Source organism: Oxyura jamaicensis, chromosome 1 (assembly GCF_011077185.1).
Source record: "Oxyura jamaicensis isolate SHBP4307 breed ruddy duck chromosome 1, BPBGC_Ojam_1.0, whole genome shotgun sequence".
Classification (NCBI taxonomy): Eukaryota; Metazoa; Chordata; class Aves; order Anseriformes; family Anatidae; genus Oxyura; species Oxyura jamaicensis.
The window spans coordinates 7,984,711-8,005,775 of record NC_048893.1 but is presented as its reverse complement, the minus strand read 5'-3'; the positions used below and the strand labels follow the sequence as shown (position 1 = coordinate 8,005,775).

General features: G+C 36.3%; 1 protein-coding gene across 2 annotated transcripts in view; it reads right to left on the bottom strand.

Moving 5' to 3' along the window:
- SEMA3D (semaphorin 3D) overlaps positions 1 to 21,065 on the bottom strand; it is a 142,991-nt gene that overhangs the window by 73,790 nt on the left and 48,136 nt on the right. For both annotated transcript variants that reach the window (XM_035334552.1, XM_035334562.1), the window contains exon 3: positions 6,130 to 6,290. In XM_035334552.1, the coding sequence (XP_035190443.1) occupies positions 6,130 to 6,290 (161 nt within the window). The remainder of the gene's footprint in view (positions 1 to 6,129; positions 6,291 to 21,065) is intronic.

The following is a 21,065-nucleotide window of genomic DNA, read 5'->3' as shown; positions in this document are numbered from 1 at the left end:
GACCCCTAAAAAACAGGGAAGTTCTCTTAAATTTCTGTTACTTTAATATCTACCACAGACCTCTTGTCTTTCAACGGTTATTTCTACATTCATCACACTAATTCCCATAGTTGAAATACACCTCCAGGGAGACATTTGACTGGAATTTCCGATTATTTTATAACAGCAGAATTGGATCTCTGAAAGAGTTAATTTGATATGGCATGAGGAGGGGAAGAGAGGATATAAGGATTGCTTTGGATTATGGGAAGTGCCAGTATATGCTATTCTTCATTTTCATGGTAATATCAATTTGAGTTAAATGCAATTGAAAGTCATAGGAAAGCAACGGCTGTGTATTTAGATGACACATTCACAGACTTTTGGTGGCTTAAATTTGGCAAGTGGCTGTTAAAGAGAGATGTCTCGACTAAATAGGCTTTTTGTATTTCATCTGTCTAAGATGAAGCCAGATCTCAGCTTGCCACAGGGCTCTTAAAGTCCTGATCCACACCAAGCACAATTGAAAAATTAGCCAATGCTTTCAATACTCAAGGGTTTTCTGAAAAGTGCATTTTCAGGTGTACATTATGAGCATGTGTGAAACCTTAGAGAAAATAGACCAGATGCCAATTTCCTTTACACCAGATTAAATCCTGAAAGGCTTCAAAGCCTTTACATTTCATTTTCCACAATTTAACCACAACAAATTTCAGCCTTCTGTCTGTTTCTCCTAAAAGGAAATCATACACCAAGATTTTTAGGGTAAACACAATTTGCTTCTGACTTGTTTATCACTTCAGACTGAAGATAAATCCTACTTTTGAAAAAGTCAAAGCCCAATATGAGTTTTCAGCAATCAGGATACTGGCTGTTCTTTATACCTAAACATATGGGTAAAATATAAAAACAACAAGGGATGTTTATGGAAACACAATTTATGGCAACAATGCAAAAGGAAATAACAGAGACACCCTTTTCCACCTAGGATCTCTGTCCTTGTTACATACTGCTTTCTCCAAGTCTTGCCTCAGTCTGTTGTTCCATGTCTGTAAACATCAGTTAAAAACTTCCGCCTTGTCTACACAGGTGCCTAAATTTCACTCTGTCAAATAATGCTAAGGACTCTAAAGGTTTCCAGAGCTTCAAAACAATATTTACATAGATCAATGGCAAGGGCACTCCAAGGGCTAGAAAGCACAGTTATCACAGCTATCTCTGGACATCCCTAACCTGAAACACCGTCATAACACCTTCTTACACTCCTGCTTCATTACACAATGTTGATAGTATTTGGTAGGAGCACATTAAATTACATAGACACTCAATATAAACAGTCTTATTTTACTGTGAATGATAGGAGAATTTTATTACCATGAATTTTGCAGGGAAGGGAAATACCCTAAAACAGATAGAAATTAGTACTTTATGAACAGCAATATCCAGAAAAGTTGTTTTTGTTTCAAAAGCAGGGCCATAAGCATGCCTTTAATGCCTGGGAACTATTTCCTCATAAAAGGAAGGCAAAAACATGGCCCTGCCAGACTTCAGCATCACCCTCATTCTTTTCTCAGAACCTTCTCTACTAACAGAGATTGAAAAGAAACCAGCATGCTGACAAACAGACTCATGACCATCCTCTTCCCATAACACATGGCTTATTTTATTTTTTGATTTTTTTGGTCTTCGTGCCCCCTCTTTCAAAACTTAGAAACCTCCAGTGACTTCCATATAATTCTCTGGTCTCTACTAATGTCACCTGGCAATCCTTTTCACCTGAAAGGTAAAGTGTCATCCTCAAGCAGTCTGCAGCCTCTGCTAACAGGCAGAAAGCGGAATTTCATTGAAATATAAAATAAGCTGCATATATTTAGTTAGGAAGGAATAATCTCGGTGTTACTGTGCTTCAAGGCTGCAATAAACATTTCAGACTCTGTATCAACACCTGAGGCTCTGGCATGATGTCACAACTAAAGTCTACTTCCAATATTGGCTTAATTCCCACTAGTTTCATTCCTAATTGAGATATTTATATAGACTGACAAGTATCTCAGAGCAATGAAGATAAAATTGGGCACCTATATCTTAAGGGTATTGTTTATATATATTTATATAAGAAACACATATATACACATGCATATGCTTTTTCTCGTATTTCTTCAGAGATGCAGAGATAGGTGGGTCACACTGCGGGTATCACACAGTGAAACTACTAACTCCATTCACGCTGTTAGTAAGCACTGGAGTTATAAAAAGGAGCAGAATTTCTTCACAACTATTTCATAAGCATTTACCCAAATGATACATATATATATGCATATGTATTTTCTACTGTGAAATGCACACAGAAAAAATCAGTACAAAAGAAGATTAAAGGATATGATACATAACAGCTGCACCTGGCAATGCCAAAAAATAACAGCAACCACAAACTAAGGATACTCCAGGAGACAATAATTTGTGACCTAGTGCCAATACACATTGGGACAGATGAAAACAACTTGTTCCAAAGCTGCTGTTGGGGATCTGACATGTTTATCTATTTGGCCCACATGTGGCTGTGTCTTCTAGCACTGACAGCTCCTGCAGGTTGGCAGCTTTTCAAAAGCTTGTCAGGCCTTGATAGCATTCCTATTCCTGCAGAGATGGGCGGGTCACACCACAGATTGCACAGTGATAATAGTGCTGACATATAACCCTGCTCGCACTGGTAGTGAGCACGAGTTACAGAAAGGTGCATAATTTCTTTACAGCTATTTCATAAGTGTTTGCCCAGCTGATAACATTTTGTATTTATTATTTAGTTTCTGGTGTTTTTTTATTAGTATTATTATTTATTTTTGAGTATTAAAATAACAAAGTTTTTAGGCAAACTCACAAGAAAATTCTATTTACTGAAGTCATCTTTTCAGACAGATCCCAGTGATTAGGACTCCTAAGGAATTCTACAGCTTTCCATTCTCTCATGATAGCAATTTTTTTTTGTTTTACACCACACTCCTGCTTGGTTGTGACATAACTTTTGTCTACATTTGCAATGCCCTGGTAAATATAGGTTGCTGCTCTTCTCTGCCTTTTCTTTATTTTACAATATATAAGTAACTTGCAACATCTATAGGGCCCCTCAGAATCTTTCAAGAAAAGACTATGGCACAGATAATGCCATATAGATATTGCTATTTGTGCAATAAGAGCTATAGGCTTCTATTCAAGACAAGTTCAAGTTCACAGTTTCTTTTTTTTTCGTACTACAGAAAGACAATTATATCCTTTAGGTACATTTTTAGTCTTTTGCATTTTTCTTATTCTCATCACTCATTCTGGAGTCTTTTTTCTGTTATACTATTCTAGCTACTGTTATATTATAATAAGGCTTATAATATATTATAATAAAATTTGCAAGCACTGGAAACTGGGTAGATTTTTTCAAGCTGACAGTTTATAGGTTTTCAATCAATTACACAATAAATTGAATAAAAATATACAATGATTCAAGAAATCAGAACTCCAGAACTATTGATTTATTTCATCAGGAAAAACTATACCAGGAAATAAAGCCATAACTTAATATATTTAAGTTAATTTAACTAATTTAAGTAAATAATTAGGTTGCAAAAATGAAGTTATGAAATGATATGTGTGTATACATTAGAGAGGGGAACACAATACAATGCTTTAGATGTTTATTTGAGTACTGTTCCAGACTTATGAATACAGAGCATCAGACACTACAATATAATTTTGTAAAGTAGTTATGTCCACAGACAGGGATTTTCTGGGACTAAATTGTTAGGGATGCTAACTTGGCCTTTCGGTGTATCAGTAGTTACTAATACAAATATATATATATATATATATATATATGAAGCTGAGAACTTTTATTAAGTAATCTGAATCAGGAGATGTTTAATATTCTAATTAATTCAGACTGCTCCTGCTCCAGGACAGGAGAGGACAAAGGACACACTTCAGCCCCTCGAAGTTCCGACTTGTGTGGTTTCCTCGCACCGGGAGAGCCTGGAAGCCAGCCGCCTGGCCCCGAGCCAACACAAACCATGGTCAGTCTAAACACAGCACCGGCAAATGCTACTTTCTGACATTTTCCTGCTACTGGAGAGTATCCTTGAGCACTGAAACCTCATCAGTGACTGAGATTTATACAAAACCAACTTCCTCCATCCCTTCTCTCCCCTCACTCACACATTTCAACTAGCCCAACACAGAGGAACCAAGGAGGATGTCTGTATGATATTGCCTTGTGGGCATATACTCAACAGGGTAAGTTTATAAAGTTGTTGAATGGCCATGGAGACCTTGGAAATCAACACACCAGGATGTTCTGCAAGGTTTTAGTGTCACTTTTAGCTGTTTAAATACACTTTGCCTCAATGTTTTGTCTGAAAAGGTAAAGACAACCTGAATAGTTAAATGTATTTGAAACTGCACATAATTCTTTCTTTAGTCGAGATATCTTAGTGACTATGAATTTCACTCTTTTTTTTTTTTTTTTTTTTTTTTTTTCCTCCCCCCCCCCCCCCCCAGGTTACTACAGGTATTTTGGCATATTAAATGGCTTACTAAAAACAAATTTTAATTCAAATATAGAATCTTTTCTCTAAAATATTTATGACTAATGGTGTTGCCCGATCACAAATGAATTCTCCTGGCTCAATCTGCTTTCTGCACTTCTTGGAAAGTGCAACATCCTTAACAATCACTGGTGGTATGGCTAAAGTGAAATGTTACCAACTTGGTTGGAGGTGTGGACTATGCAGTGTGCGAACGCCTCCAGAAAGCTCTGAACTAATCAATCCCCACTGAACATAATGGGAAGTGACAGCACTCAGCATCTCTCAGGAGGCAATCGGCAACCCACAGAAACAGGCGTCTGCTTTTTGCACAAACACAATTTGTTTGCTGCAGAAAGCCTATGCCAAAAATCAATCCATGATCTGAATCTTCAATATGAATAATGCTGTTATAACTGCAATTTCCTGAAAAGGTCCTGATTTTTCAGCAAATTTCAGCATTTCTACCGAGATGGAAGATGAACAAGAGGTGTTTCATAAAGCATCCTAGGGAAGAAATCTCCTGAAACAATCTGAATTTTAAAGGATTAAAAAAGAATTTTAAAGTGGTGTATGGAACATTGCAGAAGTTGAAATAAGATACTGAGCTTGATACTAGAAACACTTGTATACGACAACAGCAAGTGTTGCATTAAAGTGTGAGGCAAAATCATCTCCTGTTACACTTTTTAAGCCCTGTGCTGCCATCATATTAATTTAGGATCAGCTACCACTTCAGAACTGACAGCAGAATATAGTCACTTAAAACTTCCTGCTGGTGTTTAAAGAAAAAATCAAACAGCTGAGAATTTAAATTTTCTTCAGTAAGTAGCGTGTCTGGAAAAAGCAAGAAAGCAGTTTGTGTGTGTGTTTCTGTACAAGCATCTGCTTTTTACATGTAGCCATCAATTGTGCTTACAAAAACTCTGTTTCACCATGTGTACTAGCAATATTGAAGGCTATATTGCCTTTTTATTATCTGGAGTTAACACATTGTCACAGGGCAAGGGCCAGTGAGTACAGTGCATCCCAGTGGAAGCTTCCCCTATCACTAGCAATTCCAGATATTAATGTAAATATTAATATTAAATTGCCAATAACATTGTCATAATTTAAACCATCCATATTGCCTCTGTTCTGTTTAATATCAGAGTAATGTAATCCCAGTGATGCCAGGAAGCAATGAATGATCTGCCTGCAGTTACCATCTTCCAAATGCTTTTATTTGAGAAGGGTGACCATGACAAAAGAAATAAAGAAGCAAACACTTACAAGTGCATGTTTGCCAATTTGCTGATATATATTTTTTTTTTTTTCATGCACTGCAGGGCTCCTACATGTGGGTGACCTCTTGTAGGACTTTAGTCTCAAAGAAGGTCAGATACCATGAGAAATTCATGTTATTAAAGATAACCTGTATAACTATGGAAAGTGAGATTAATATTAACTATTTATATTATAAATATTAAGTCCTATTACAAAACATCATAAAACAAATCAGAGTTACACAGTGAAAAAAAACAATAGATAAAAAGGAACAAAATTGAACTTATGAGATGAACTCTGTCAAAAATAAACTGACCTTTTTTACATTTTTGTTTACATCAACCAAGTTGAGCAGGAAGATATGGTCTTTTGCCCCGATTAGCAGCCGGCCCCTCTCCTCATCTAGAAGCAGGGTTCGAAAATCAAGCCCGTCCGTAGATCCTAGGAATGGGATGCAGCTGTTTGAAAGCAGCAAGTCTGTGGGAAAATGAAGAAAATCTTTATAATCAAAATGTTTACATATGACTCATTGGTGTCTTTTATAAATATATGCAACCAGCATGGAGTATGCCAGTGACATAACTGCAGTTTTGGAGCATGTCTTTCCAGGGTCATTCAACCTTGGTTTTCTTTAGGGGAGAGGGAAAGAGGGGTGTTGTTACTTCCAAATTGGGTAATATTTACTTTCACCAAGATTTTCCTGTATGAAACTTTCTTAATAAATTGCCTCTATGACATAAAGGAATCACATTCCTTGGCAGAAACTAGAAACAAAAAGATCTATATCTTCACTGCATTTTAAGAAAACTAACGTGTGTTTATATTGTCATACTCATGGATACACAGGACCAAGTATCAATATCTCACCATATTTGGTGCTCAACATATAAAGCAGCGACATATAAAGGCCAATGGCACGGAGAACAGCAAGGAACAGCTGGTAGGTATGGCAGGTATGTAAGGATGAGAAGAACTGGGAGAAGGAAGTAACTATAATGTGTTGAATCATAGAACAGTTTGGGTTGGAAGGGACCATAATGATCATCTAATTTCAACCCCCTGCCATGGGCAGGGACACCTCCCACCAGATCACATTGCGCAAAGCCCCATCCAGCCTGACCTTGAACTCTTCCAGGGATGGGGCAGCCACAGCTCCTCTGGGCAACCTGTTCTGGTACTACCTGTTCCACCCTCAGAGAGAATAATTTCTTGCCAATATCTAGCTTTAATCTACTCTCTTTTGGTTTAAAACTATTACCCCTTGTCGTATCACTCCCTGATAATGAGTACCTCACTATCTTTTCTGTATGCCCCTTTAAATACTGTAGGGACACTTTAAGTATAGAAAGTTTGGCATAAGGTTCATTTTTTCCATTGCCTACCACCCATTTTTTGGTGGTAGTACAGAAAATCTCTACAATTAAATTTGCAGTTACTACAAGTTTAATCAAGAACTGAAACATGAATCAACACCCATCGAGCATAGGTAAACCAAGGCATAGTATTGAAAAAAAGCCAATATAGAGGCTTATTAAGGGGATCATTGAGTACTAACACCTCTAAACTCCTGGGGTCTGTACTTTCCTTACAGAGTTGGCACCAGGTTGCCATTCCTGCATCCTTGTACTCTCTGCAGGGAAAGTTAGGGCACAGCTCAGGCTATAGCTTGTAATTTAATGTCAAACCCTTTCCCTTTTAGAAACATACATTTTCAACACAACTTTTACTGTGATGTAGTAGTGCCTTCCAATCCCCTTCAAAAGGTAATTAAGAAAAAATATGCTTCTCTATGAAACTAATGAAAGAATCTATGCTTTTCCCCATTAAAAAAAAAAAAGGGGGGGGGGGGGGCAAAAAGTAAAGAGTCTAAGACTTTGCAGACGTCATTTTGGATGAGGATACAAATAACATATAGAAAAGAGCACAACGAGAGTATAGTTATGTTGGGCAGTCTCTAATTTGGGGAGAACAAAAATAAACATATGAATCAGTTCTTCCACATGCAACCTCTCCAAGCTAAACCATTCACAAATTTTGGGACAGAAAAGTAAATCCTGTATTTAATTGAATACAAAATTAAGGTTATTTCCACCTTCTTGGCACCAGATGTACAATGTATCCTTCCTGTTAAAGAGGCTAGAATTAAAGCACAAGTTACTTACCTTTCCTGGTCATGATTAAAACCACAGCCATTGTTTTACAGAAAAACTCTGGATCAAAATTAAGTGGAACAAAAAATAAAAAAATAAAATAAAAATAAAAATCCCCCAAGGTCTCTTAAAAAAATGCGATAGGCAAAGCAAAAGATTAAGTCTTGTTGATGGCTAATAAACAGCACCATGGAAGGAAAAATAATAATAATAATAACTTTATTCATATGACTACCTGGTACAGAATTATTACAATTATTTTTTTGGCTCTGTCACTTCTACTTAAGCTTATGTGGTTTTGTCTGGCTCACTGCTGAATACTGTTAAGTACAGACTGAAAACAAACTGTCTTGTATTGCAGCTCCTATTCCCTTAGGTGGGATTTATTTGGCAGTACTTACTTCACATTAAAACCTAAATCAAAAGTTAAACTTTACACTGCTTTACACAAGCGCTATTCTTTCTTGACTATCTTTTGTGAAGACAAAGATGTCACTGTTCTGCAAATTGGTAACAGTTTAAAAGACCTGCTTATTGATTGACAGCAAGATCACTGAGGAAAAAGTTGTGGATAGCACAGTACTACAAACACATAAATCCCATCCAAACTACTACTTACAGTAGAACTGTCAGAAGAATAGCCAAGCTGTTAGCTACATGGCTAATAACCAATGTTAAAAATAAATACAAAATTTTAAAATGGAAAATAAAAACCCTCTAAATTCAAAATTTCTGAAACTTAGCTTACTCCACTAGTGTGTTTTCACCCAGAAAGAAGTAAAGATTCATTACTCCTGACACTTTCAGTGTCGTTGGGTTCTCTGTTATAGGACAGCAAGCGCCAGTTACTCTTAACTTTTGTGTGATGTAGATGCATCTTCATCAGACATCACACACTCTATAAAACTCCTCCCTTGTTTTTTCAGACTGAAAATTCTTGGCACTAGATGTGATGGGGGCTGTTTATTGGGAAAGGATTCTCTGATGCTGACCACAGTGAAAAAGAAGGTTTTAGCTCTCTTGGGCTGCTCAGATTCTTCTCAGTTGATCTCTAAAATATTTTTTATCACCTCTGCATTTCTGAGCAAATGTCTTTCTCTGCTCCACCCATGATGTAAGAGCTGGCTGCATTACTAGATTATCCAATCTGTTGCATATAGATTGCATTCTTTATAAATTCTGCAGTCTAAATTTAACCCCTATTCAACAACTGTCTGTAACACTTAGTACATAGGACTGAGTACATAGAACCGAGTGAGAGAAAGAAATGAAGGATAACAATATCTAGTAATTAGTCATTTACAGGCATTAACACAAATAAACAGGAGAGATAGATGGATTTCATGGGCTATTATATTTCAGCAACCCATATCATCCTGTTACATGACTCCTCAATCTCTTCTGAGGACAAGCTTCCAGTCATATCATAGTGCTAGTCTGTGTGAGATGGGTAACTAAAATGTAGAAAACGAGGAAAAGTTCCTTCTCATCCCCAAGTAGAAATTTGATATGAGTAAGGATACATGATACATTTGTGCAAATGCTCGATAGCACTTGGTTTCATTGCCTAGAGTCATGAAATCCATTGCCCTTTGCAAGCGTGTCACTTGCCAAAATATCTCAACCTGATTCTCCAAATACCTAAAAGAAGAGCACAGAGACTGCTTTCTATTTCCTATTTCTTTCTTATTTGGTAGAAAGGATTTCTGCAGTGGCCATCCCCCCAAAAATGTCATTGTCTATTGTTTAACACTTCTAGCATTTCTTAGTAAAGAACCACTTAGGACAGCTACAATGGGGAGGGAAAATGTCTCATAGGTGAAACGCCCAAATGGGAATGAGCCCTGCCTGGTGCCTTGTACAGTGATTTATTTCACTGCATCATAAGTAAAACATTTGTAAAATGTTCCAGATTAAAATGACAGCACTGCACACTGATTTCTTACTGACGTAGATGACAACACAAGCTGCAAAGTAGTGAAGAATCAGGTTTGGTCAGTTATTTACTAACTATTGAAAAGAGCTTGGAAATACGACTCTGAACATGGCCACTGATAAGATTAAAACTGAAACATGACCTAATAAAAGTTGTCAAGTAAACATTAACAGAGAATTGATTAAATTACAGCCAAATTAATCATTGTTCTCACCCGATAAAAACAAAACAATCCAGCTTTATCAGTTGAAATTGCCCATCACAGCCAAATATCTTAAATATGACCTAGGATATCACATTGGGAAATTTTACCATTAAAAACATACTTGCCCAGTCATGTTCCAGAGCATATATTCTCCTTAAAGAAAGCTGTTGGTTTGAATCATCGAAGCCTGACTATGGTTTTCTTGCAGTGCACAGAAACAAAGTTAATTACAGGGATGGTCTTTTATAAGTGCACATTCACCATTCAGTTTATAATATGTATATACTGTTTTACTGAAAATTAAACACCTTTTTCTTCACAGACTCCAGTCTGGCCATTAAATGAATATACAGCAACTCCCTAACTGGGTTAATATTTCACTGCTGAGAGGCAGAAGGTAGATTAGTAACTAGTTTTTAATCATTTAGGAAAGTGTTTCAGTGGTCTCAGCTCACAACAGCTTGATCATTGTTTACTTAAATATACAGCATCAGAGCCACTGTATAAAATTTCTGATGAAAAAATGTCATTGCATTCTGGTAATCTATATTTACATTTACACAACATATTTAGACGTCTTAGGCTTAACTCATGTATTTAGTGACGGTGCTGTTGTTACTCACCCCAGCATGGTGTAAGAACAGAGCAATCTGGAAACACTTCATGAAGATTCAGAATTGCCTTTGTGGCCAGATTTTTATTTGTAATGATGGGCTATGCCTAAACTGGCAGAAAGGGAACTCCTCAACCTGTTTCAAAACAGCTGCATGTAATGACACCCTTGAAACATCCTGAATTTAAACACTACATATGTATATATATAACTTTGTAATTTTCACAGACAGTCAAAAGGCAAACATCACGTCATTTTACTCTAGATGTGAGCAAGTTCTTTCACATGCTGGAAAATATCCATGACAATTCCCCTTTTTTATTGTGTGAATTGTCAACTAAATTATTGGGGTAAATAAGTGTCAAAATAGCACAAATACAGCAAATTACTTAATTCCTGGAGGATTCTGAGTTTAAACATACAATTGACCCCAGATGTGTTTGTATGAATAGTTCCCATCTATGAATCTCTACTACTTATTGCAAGAAGTATCTATATTTTGTTTAATTGCATCTCACCATGGACAATGATGATTTGTTGTGCATGCTATGTGGCTCACTGCTATACAATGGATTTTATTTGGCCTTGAGGAAAATGTCATAGTCATGGTACAGCAGGGCCTTTCCAAAAGGATATGGATTACTGGGAGCAGAGAAAACACAATTATATATACATTATATATATATATTTTGTTGCTGTTGGCACAACGTTTTGTGAAAATCTTGATTCTGTTTCTAGGTAGGCCTCAAACTACCTCATACTCTACCACATAGTTTGGGATTAGGCACTTATGTTCCTCTTTCAGGACTGAATTGGTCTACAGGAAGGTATTATAGTCTCAGAAGGTGACACTGGAAAGACAACTTTTTCAAAGATTGCTCCAAAATTCAGGAATGTTTTGCTGCAGTCTTTAAGGCGTTTCAAGGCACTTTCCATGTCAAATTGCAGGCACTTCTAGCAATCAGTAAAATTTCCCAAATCCCTATTTGGAAACACTTATTGACATATGACAAATGTCAACATTTTAAAACACAGAAGAAAAAAATATTAAAAAAAAAAAAAAAAAAAAACACATAAGTAGCTCCTTCACGCACAATGTTTCTCAAATCATTGTTACAGTTAATAGTAACTAAGCAATAGATCGCTCTGTGCAGTGCTGTCAAGATACTTCTGTATCTTTCATTGGGAAAGGAAGATCATCTTATCTTCCAGTATGCTTTATAAGGGCAACTGCACCCATAAAGAGAAATACATTTATTTATGTGTGTGTATATATATATATATATGTAAACTGTATTAAATTCTGATGTGATGTGTGACCTGATTCTCTTTCATATTAGTAGAGATCACTTGCAAGGAGGTGCTTCTGCAAGATCAGAGTCAAGACTACTACACAACATTCAGTTCATAACTTCATAGCCTGGGGTATAATCAATATACAGTGCTGCCTTTGTCTGGCTCTGTGTATTTTAAATCTGCAAAATTGGTAATCTAGTAAAACAAAATAGGTAAGTGCTAACCACTAAAAATACACTCAGTTAAAGCACAAGCTAAACAATTCTCAGTTGTGTTTATGGAAGTGTATTTTCGTAACTGCAAATAAATTTAACTAGAGAAACAGCTGCACAAATAACTTGTAAAATGTTATTATTGCAGAGATGATTAAAAGCTGCTTTGTGATTTCATGTTGTTGGTGAACAAAATGCAAAAGGCTCAATTCACAACCTTCAAAGAGCCAAACAAAATAATTAACTTTTTAGACAGCACAACTGAAAATGTATCTGAGTGAAACATTTTTTTTTTTTTTATGTAGAAAATCTAAGGCCATGGATTAGTAAGGTTCCTTTTTCTTAAATAGTTTATCTTTCTTGAAAAATTGCCAAAGAAAGCAAACTCACTGTTATTGCCAAGACAAAATGAAATCCTCCTTTTTTTTTTTTTTTCTTTTCTCTCTCTCCTTTTAAACAATACTGTGGATGTTAAAAGAATAAGCATTACAAATGTAATTCAATATAAATGACAGGCGAGCATATGAAAATTGGTACTGTGTAGATAATTGTTGGCATCTCATCACACATACCTTTCCATTAGAAATGCCTGGCATAGTGATGGACTTAAAGGACAACAAAGCTCCTCTCTAAGTGAAAGGCAGACTACGGAAATAATAATAAATAAATAAATAAGAAGACCCATCACCTCAATTTCCTCATTTTCAATTGTCAGGGCTTCACTTACCTACTTTTCATTTCTCTCTTACAGATTCTCAGCCTGACTGTCAGTCTCACACATAATGGGTAAATAATCTGAATTATGTGAATTAAATGTGCTTTCTTGTGCTTCAATCTTATTTTTATTTTATTCAAAGTATTCCAATGGCAAGGGGATATAGTTCTCTAAGAACATACAATTTTCTCCTTATATCACAGTAAAGCTTTAGATCATTGCTGAAGTTGGAGATCAGGATTTTTCTTGACCTTACAGAAAGAGAATTGTTAACTTGACTGGAGACCAAATTCTAGCCCTGTTTTTATTTATTTATTTATTTATTATTATTATCTTTCAGTGTCCCAAGCATCAACCAGCTGAAAGAAAACCTTTCATCTATTCTGAGGGAGCAGCCCATCAGCTCACCTATGCTTAAAGCCATTGCAAAATTCCCTATTACTAAAGCCACAGTAGCAAACAGCCTATAAATTCATTGAATTTGGAGAAGAAAAAAATAAAAAATAAGACCTTCAGCTGAATATTGCTGCTCTACTCACTCTCATTAGAATTTCAGGTTTTGGCCTGGTTAACAATTTCCCAGCCTCTCATCTCTTCCAGTCTATTAGCCAATATAACATCAAATATACAGAAAGCAAAAGATCAGTAATAAGCTTCAGGTGGAAATAATGGTAATTAAAATCCTTGACTGGCTTATTTAAAGAGGCTTCGCTCAGTGTCTGTGAAGTAGTTTTACTGTTTCAGTTAGACTATTATCTCATATCACAAACTTTCTACCTACCTTTAGGTGCATAATCATATGACCTGTAATTAGAGAGTGTGGAGATTAGTCCACATTCTGAGAAATGTGCAACACAAACAGAGTGCACTGACAGCACATTGCACCTTGTAGAAGTCTAGCATCAAAATCATACTGGGGATCTGGAACTTGTATTAACTTGCATGAATGAACACATCTCAGTCTGCAGCAGTGGACTCATTCTTTCTTGCTTGGATGGAGATGTGTATTGCACTTTGCAAGTATGTCCAGGTGTTAAAAATATTATGCAGTGATCATATTTAGCACTTTAAGACATATTGCTCTTTTGTCAAAGCATGGTACACAAAATTATATTCAGTGGTACATTTTTTTTCGAAAAAAAGGACTGTTATTATATTGTTTTTCCTTCAAAAATGCACCAACCTTTCATTTCAGATTTTTTTATATATATATATATATATTTTTCTTCTTAAGAGTGATGCCAAAAGGGCTGAAGTATTTTGAAGTACATGGAGCTGCAATTTTCACCTGTCTCTTTGAAGAAACTTCTGAGAACATAGCATTATCTGAAGATGCACACAGCACCTTGCAGAGAGACATCCATGGACAGATAAAACAGCAGGTTGTGCTGTTTCTTCTACCTATATTTTCTGGTATCAGTTGTACAGAACTTGACACAGGTTTAAATCTTTACTCATTTTTTGCTCTGTATGTGAAATGTCATCCTTAAGAGGTAAAAGAATTGGATTTTGTTTCATACTTGAAGCAAATGAGAATTGTGTTGTGGATTTCACTCTCCAGGAATTGAAATTGCAAGGGTTTTTCTCATGTAAACCCAAGGTCTAATTGACTACAGAAGTCTGGATTTGCCTCAGCAACAGGTCTGACACCACAGATAGGTGCTGACAGCTCTTTAGGGGAGCCTGCCTCTTTTTCCTAAGACCTGAGTTCTCAGTCTGCACGTCTGATGCCAGAATTTGCCTCATTGAGCCTATATCTGTTGAATATGAAATATACTGTTTTTCAAAAGGTCACATATCTTAAATATACATTTTTCACCAAGTTCAAGTCTATTTGCCAGCTTCCTTAATGAGAGTAATGTTCATAACAAAGCAGTCAAGGCCTTCATGCTAAAGATGAGAGACCTTGAACTGCAGAGGCATGAACAACTCAGTTATAATAAAAGTGTCAGATGGCATGGGACTTGAAAACACATTAATATTGATACTAACAGGCTTATGACACACACCCTGCTTTCACTCTGTTAATTACTTGGAGCCAGACCTTCAGTTTAACTACTGTGACCTGCAATAATTTTATCAGCTGAGGATCTAGCTCTGAGTGCATAGCAAGAAGTCATGAGAGCTATTCTTCTCTTTGACTCCAAGCATTGGACCAGCGCCCTGACAAGCTGTATGGTCAGCCTGTAAAGCAAAATAAGATGTAAAGTCCTAAATGCTAAAAAATCCTTGCCAAAGGATCTCATGAGAGCTGGAAGTAGTGTAAGAGAAAGGGCAGGTCCATGCATCTGGGAGCAGGTAAGAGGGTAGAGAAGTGCATATGTGTGTTTGGGGAGAACAGAGCAGAGAGGGAGACGTTCTTCCAGAAGTAGCATGGTGTTATGTTAGCTCAGCTGCCATGAAACCACTGTCTTGAGAGAGCCTATAAGATCTCTTAAGCACTGATGGTCCTTCAATACGCTTCCCACAGTCCCTCTGAGGGTAAACAAAATTCTTCATCACTCGCTTTGAAAAGCTCTTCTGTTTTCTCCACTCCACCAAAATATATTCAGTTGAATGAGGAGGCGGAAGAGATACAGTGAGGAGGTGGAACCAGGTCTGTGAAACAATAACCAGCTGATCAGTGCAAATCCATGAGCAGAGAGCACAAAGTTTGGCAGGGCTGAGTGGGAGAGGTGCATTCTCAGGAAGGGAGGGGAAGGGCAGGGACCTCTGTGAGCAGATTTACCTGCCAGTGGGATAGACACTTCCTCTGTTGGCACAAAACCTGTTTTTAGACTGCTTGCTCTTCCCACACGTGACAGTTTGTTCCTGTCCCAGGGGTTTCCCAATCTGACATAAGCCAGATTTTTATTATTATTATTTTTCTTTTCTCATGCTCTGAATGAGGAAAGAGAATATTTATAAATGACAGTTGGGGCATTAATATTTTAGCTTTTCCATCATGACTGGTTGATCTCACAAGGCAAAATTAATGTTCTTTTTTCTACATTGCTATAGACATGCAAAGAAATGCAATTTCTGTAAGGAAGCACTGTTTAAGTCACGTAGTCATCATCTGTGGTAACTGCACAGGATGGACATTCTTTAAAACAAATGTGGTTTAAATGTAGAAAATGATTGTTTTCAGAAAACTTCAGATATTTAGGAAAAGTGTTTTTTTTTTTTTTTTTTTTTTTTTTTTCCAGTTTTCCAGATACATTGTATTTTATTAAAAAGCAAGTGTAACACAGTAATTCAATTAGCTAACGCAGAGGTAGGCTTTTAAAATAGTTTTGCACTGGCATTAGGAAAGAACCACTTCCAGAAGTGAAAATAAAAACAATTCACATTAAAATAGCTTGGCCTTGCATAATGCTCGCTCTTGGCTAAGTGCAACATAATTATCTTTTTTTTTATTATTATTATTAAACCATTAAAACAAGAAGTCACTGAATTTCTATGTTAATTCCTTTACATGTCTATTATTTGTGTTGGCCTTGTGCCTGACAGCCTCTGTCAGATGCAGAGTCCCACATGCAGAAATGCAGGTGGACCCAATATCTGTCTTATAGGCTTCTTAGGTAATGCTGAGACAAGACCATACCAACTAAAAATTACAGGGCAACAGATATCATATATGTGTGTCTGCACAGGCTAACTATGTGCATTTTCCAATTGTTTCTTGTCAGTTATTAGTATATAGGCATAAGGTATTATTAAATATTAGAATGTCAGGGTTTTGAGTTTATTATTATTATTATTATTATTATTATTATTATTACTATTATTTACAGTTATTTCTCCTTGGGGCACCAATGGATGTCACATAGACAGCAGTTGCATTATATATTATTTAGAAATATTTTTTCAAAAAAATCCAGATTGCATGTATGATATGGGGGGAGTTGCAAAGCCTTTTCAAAGCTGCCAGATAAGTTGAACATAAAACTTTCATGTCTTCAGTAATATTTTAACCATGAAACCCTATGGTATGACCCAATATACTTCTCCAGGGCAGCCATATGGATCTCCAGGGCAGGATATGGATCACAAAGTAGAATGCCACACCTGGAGCCCTGCGTTCAGCTCTGTGTTCCCAGCATAAGAAGGGCATGAACCTGCTGGAGAGAGCCCAGGGGAGGGCCACAAGGATGATCAAAAGGCTGGAGCACTTAGCTACTATGAAGTCAGGCTGAGGGAGTTTTGGTTATTCAGCCTGGAGAAGAGAAGGCTCTGGGGAGACCTCATAGGTTCCGGTACCTAAACGGAGCTACAAGAAAGCTGAGGAGAGACTCTCTGCATGTAGTGATAGGACAAGGGGTAATGGTAATAAACTGAAAGAGGGTAGATTTAAATTGGGTATTAGAAAGACATTGTTTATTCAGAGGGTGGTGCAGCACTGTTACAATTTGCCCAGAGAAGCTGTGGATGGTCCATCTCTGGAACCGTTCAAGGCCAGGTTAGATGGGGCTTTGGGAAACTTGGTCTGGTGGGAGGTGTCCCTGCCCATGGCAGGGGTGTTGGAATTAGATGGTCTCCAAGGTTCCTTCCAACCAAAACTATTCTGTGATTCTATTATTTTACAACTCTACGATTCTATGATAGTGCTCCAGTGTGATACAGAAAAAATTGTGTCTGTCTCTTTCTGCTGTTTCTTTGTGTATTTATTTATCTCCAAATGACTTTAACTTCAGAACAGATATCCCCTGAACCCCTCAGCCCTTGTTTGAAGAACTCATCTATATATGGAACAGCAGAAATGGGGAGGGAGGAAAAGGAAATAGGATGTGACTTGAGGACCTGTGCTGCAACCACAGATGTCCACCGCTAGACACACACTGACGTCAAGAGGATCATGCCCTCAGATTAGTGCATAAAAAGAGAACAAGGCTGGGATCTTTAAAGCTTCTAAGGATTGGTTATGTTTTACAACTGTCTTCAGTAAAAGTGCAACTACAGAAATAGTTTTAACAGTACCCTCTTCAAAGTTGATGCAATTGATCATTTATAATCACTACATTTTTTGCTCTAGGGAACCAGTTTTCAGTGTTGTCTCATCTTCCTTTTTACAAGGCACTAGTCAGTCTTCCTAAAGTCTTATTCTTTTGTTTTTCTCTCATCTACTGAGATTCAATCAAGTGAACATTCAACAGGATAGCTTGGTATTTGTGAACACAATTCTTTTTTCATCCAATTGAGGCCCTTTTGTGATCATGAAAAAAAATAAAAAATAAAATAAAAATAAAATAAAATAAACCACGTTGTGAGCTACAGGCTGTTTACACTGTTAAGAGGTTGATATGGGTCAGTTCTCCAAGGTTATTCTTAGTTCAACTGCTATGTAAACTGTTGATGTCACTGACTGGAGGCAGTTCTCCAGGACATTATATATGTGATAATTATATGACAGAAAATGCAACATATAGTTGGACCTGACCTCCAAGTTCACTAGTTTAAAAAGGGAAAAAACGCAAAAAGGTTGCTGGTTTTCCTGTTACTAAAACATCATCAACCCCTTTAAGTTTATTCTTAGTATACAGTTTGTGCAAGAGTCTTAAATCACATGGATAGCAATGCCCATCTGCCTTCAACATAGGGTACATTTAAGTCTCAATATTCACTACCTCCAGAAAGGATTTTTGAGACAAATAAGGCAAAATCTATTTCATGACGAGGCAATCTTCTGACACTGCGATCTTAACTCTCATATACAGATCTTACATTACTCTATAATCTTAAACATTTTTCCCAATAAATAAAAAATCACTAAAAATTAATTAAATATCAACTAAAATAAGTGATTTGAGAAAACCAGCACTTCCTCACTGAGCAGATTTTCCTTGATCTTCAAAGGCATTCAGAATTACAGCTGCTAACATTACCAGAAAAGCATGTTTTCACTGATCTTTCTTCCTCTTCCTGTGGAGCAAGCACAGCTGCAGAAATGCAAGCTCATTTCTAGGCTTTTCTATACATAAAAAATTTACCACATTCCAGCCATTCATAGCTGTGCAACACCCACTTTTTGGTACTGGAATTACCACAATGTCACATACAGTTTAAATGAGGCTCACAGAGCTATACAATTGGAACTGTATTTTACATGTGTAATTAATTGATGCATGCTATGGAAATAAGCCGGCTTACTAAAAAAAAAGAAAAAAAAAAAAAAAAAAACTGTTCTTGATGCAACAGTGAAGTATCTCTTTAGTTATAAAATGCTAAAACATGTTTAAAGCAAAAATAATTTAGAAAACAGGATACTTGACTTTGTAAATTAATATGTTTGAAGGCTCATTTTTTGAATATTAATGAAATGTGCTAATACAGTCAATTTTTCAGAAGAATTTCTGGCACCAAAAAGTAATCCTCTGCTTTTCTTTTCCCCATGTCATATGAATGGATCACTCCTAAGGGGAGTAAAAACATGTACATGAAAAACTTCATGAAGTTAGAAATTTCTGAAACTTGGCTAATTTCCATGTTGAGATGATGATTTAACATTGTCATCCTTAAACAGAGGAGACAGAATTGCATATTGTTAGCTTGCTTAGCTAAGATGAAAAAGCAAGGTGTGGATATTAGATCCTGCTTCAATTTATGTCAATGGCAAACCTCTTGTCATGATTTTAATGGGAATGAGATGAATTCAATGAGAAGAATAAAAAGTCATCTGAGAATAATGTTCCTATTTGTTAGATTTAAATTACTACCATAGCTATTATAAGTGATAAATAAATTATGTTTTAAAAGACCAAGGTTTCCTTCAGTCTTGCCTTTCCTCGTGTGCTACGTCGAAATGTAGGAGCCTGATCCCCTGACCATCCATATCAGCACTGGTCACAGCAAGCATGTCTTGGTACTCGTGCATGGCCACATTTCCTCTGCATGGAAATGATATATGTTTGTGGATGTAAATATGGGTATATCACTGAAGATGTCGAGAGTGGGGTATGTTCCCCAGACAGCAAAACAGGGTGCACATTTTTGTAATTTTGTAAAACGTATTCCTTGAGTGTCCAGATTACTCATACAGTCAATGAAAAATAATTAAATAAAGCAAACCCATTGGCTTAAATTTGTAGTTAGGAGCTTGAGATTCTACAGGAAAATTTTAAGAGGACCAAAAATAGAAAATTATTGAAAAAATATTTTGTTTTGTTGTGATTTTACTTTGCTGTTGTTTTTGTTTCTTTGTTTCTGTTTTATTTTGTTTTCCCAGGAGGCGTTCAACTTTCTGGTTTGGTTATTCCCTCTTATTCTTCCTATAAACTAAAACCCAGAAATACACACACACACACACACACACACAAAACTGTATAAAAGTACCTTCTAATAAATTTCCAAAGACCATTGCTCAAAAGATAGAAGAAAATAGAACCATCTACAAAAAAATAATTTAAACGTTTTTATGTACAAACTATAACACAGGAACTTCCCTTCCTTGGTAACAGAGCTGATGTCATTTGAACGGTAGTATCAAATGAGATTAGTATATGATAATTTTCTTTATTTGCTATAGAAGTTGAAATAAGGATGTTAAATGGGGTAGTTGGCAGCAAAGATGTGCTCCTTGAGGAAGCTGAATGTCACTTCTGTGCTTGACGAGTTCTGCAGTTTGTGTGATGCTCATAGGTTATCTCCAGCTACATCAGAATGAATGATAAATACACACCATTACTCTGAGAGTGAAGGTAGTGTATTTAAAGACTATTAAAATATGGAGTATTACTCAAAAATCAGGCCCTAGTAGTAATCTTTTGGTAGACAGTTTGTTTACCTTGTCCTAATTTTACAAGCATAACAAAATAATAAGAATGACAGACAATCTTGTAAAAAAAATCTAAGAAATAAATTAATTAAAGACTATGTACTGAGAAGTATTGTGAAGAACAGTAATAATTTCTGGGTTACGAATGGCATGCACCAATATCTAATAGCTAAATCTAAGTCATAAAAAGAAATACTGAAGAATTATTCAATTAATGAATCAGGAAAAAAAAATGGGAGTATAAGATGAGGTACGTAATTAAAGATCATAGCATACTATATCAACATAGGTGTAGAATATATTGTTATTTTTACACCCCTGGGAAAAAGATATTTTAATTGATTTGAATTCATTTATGTAGTTTTATGGGTG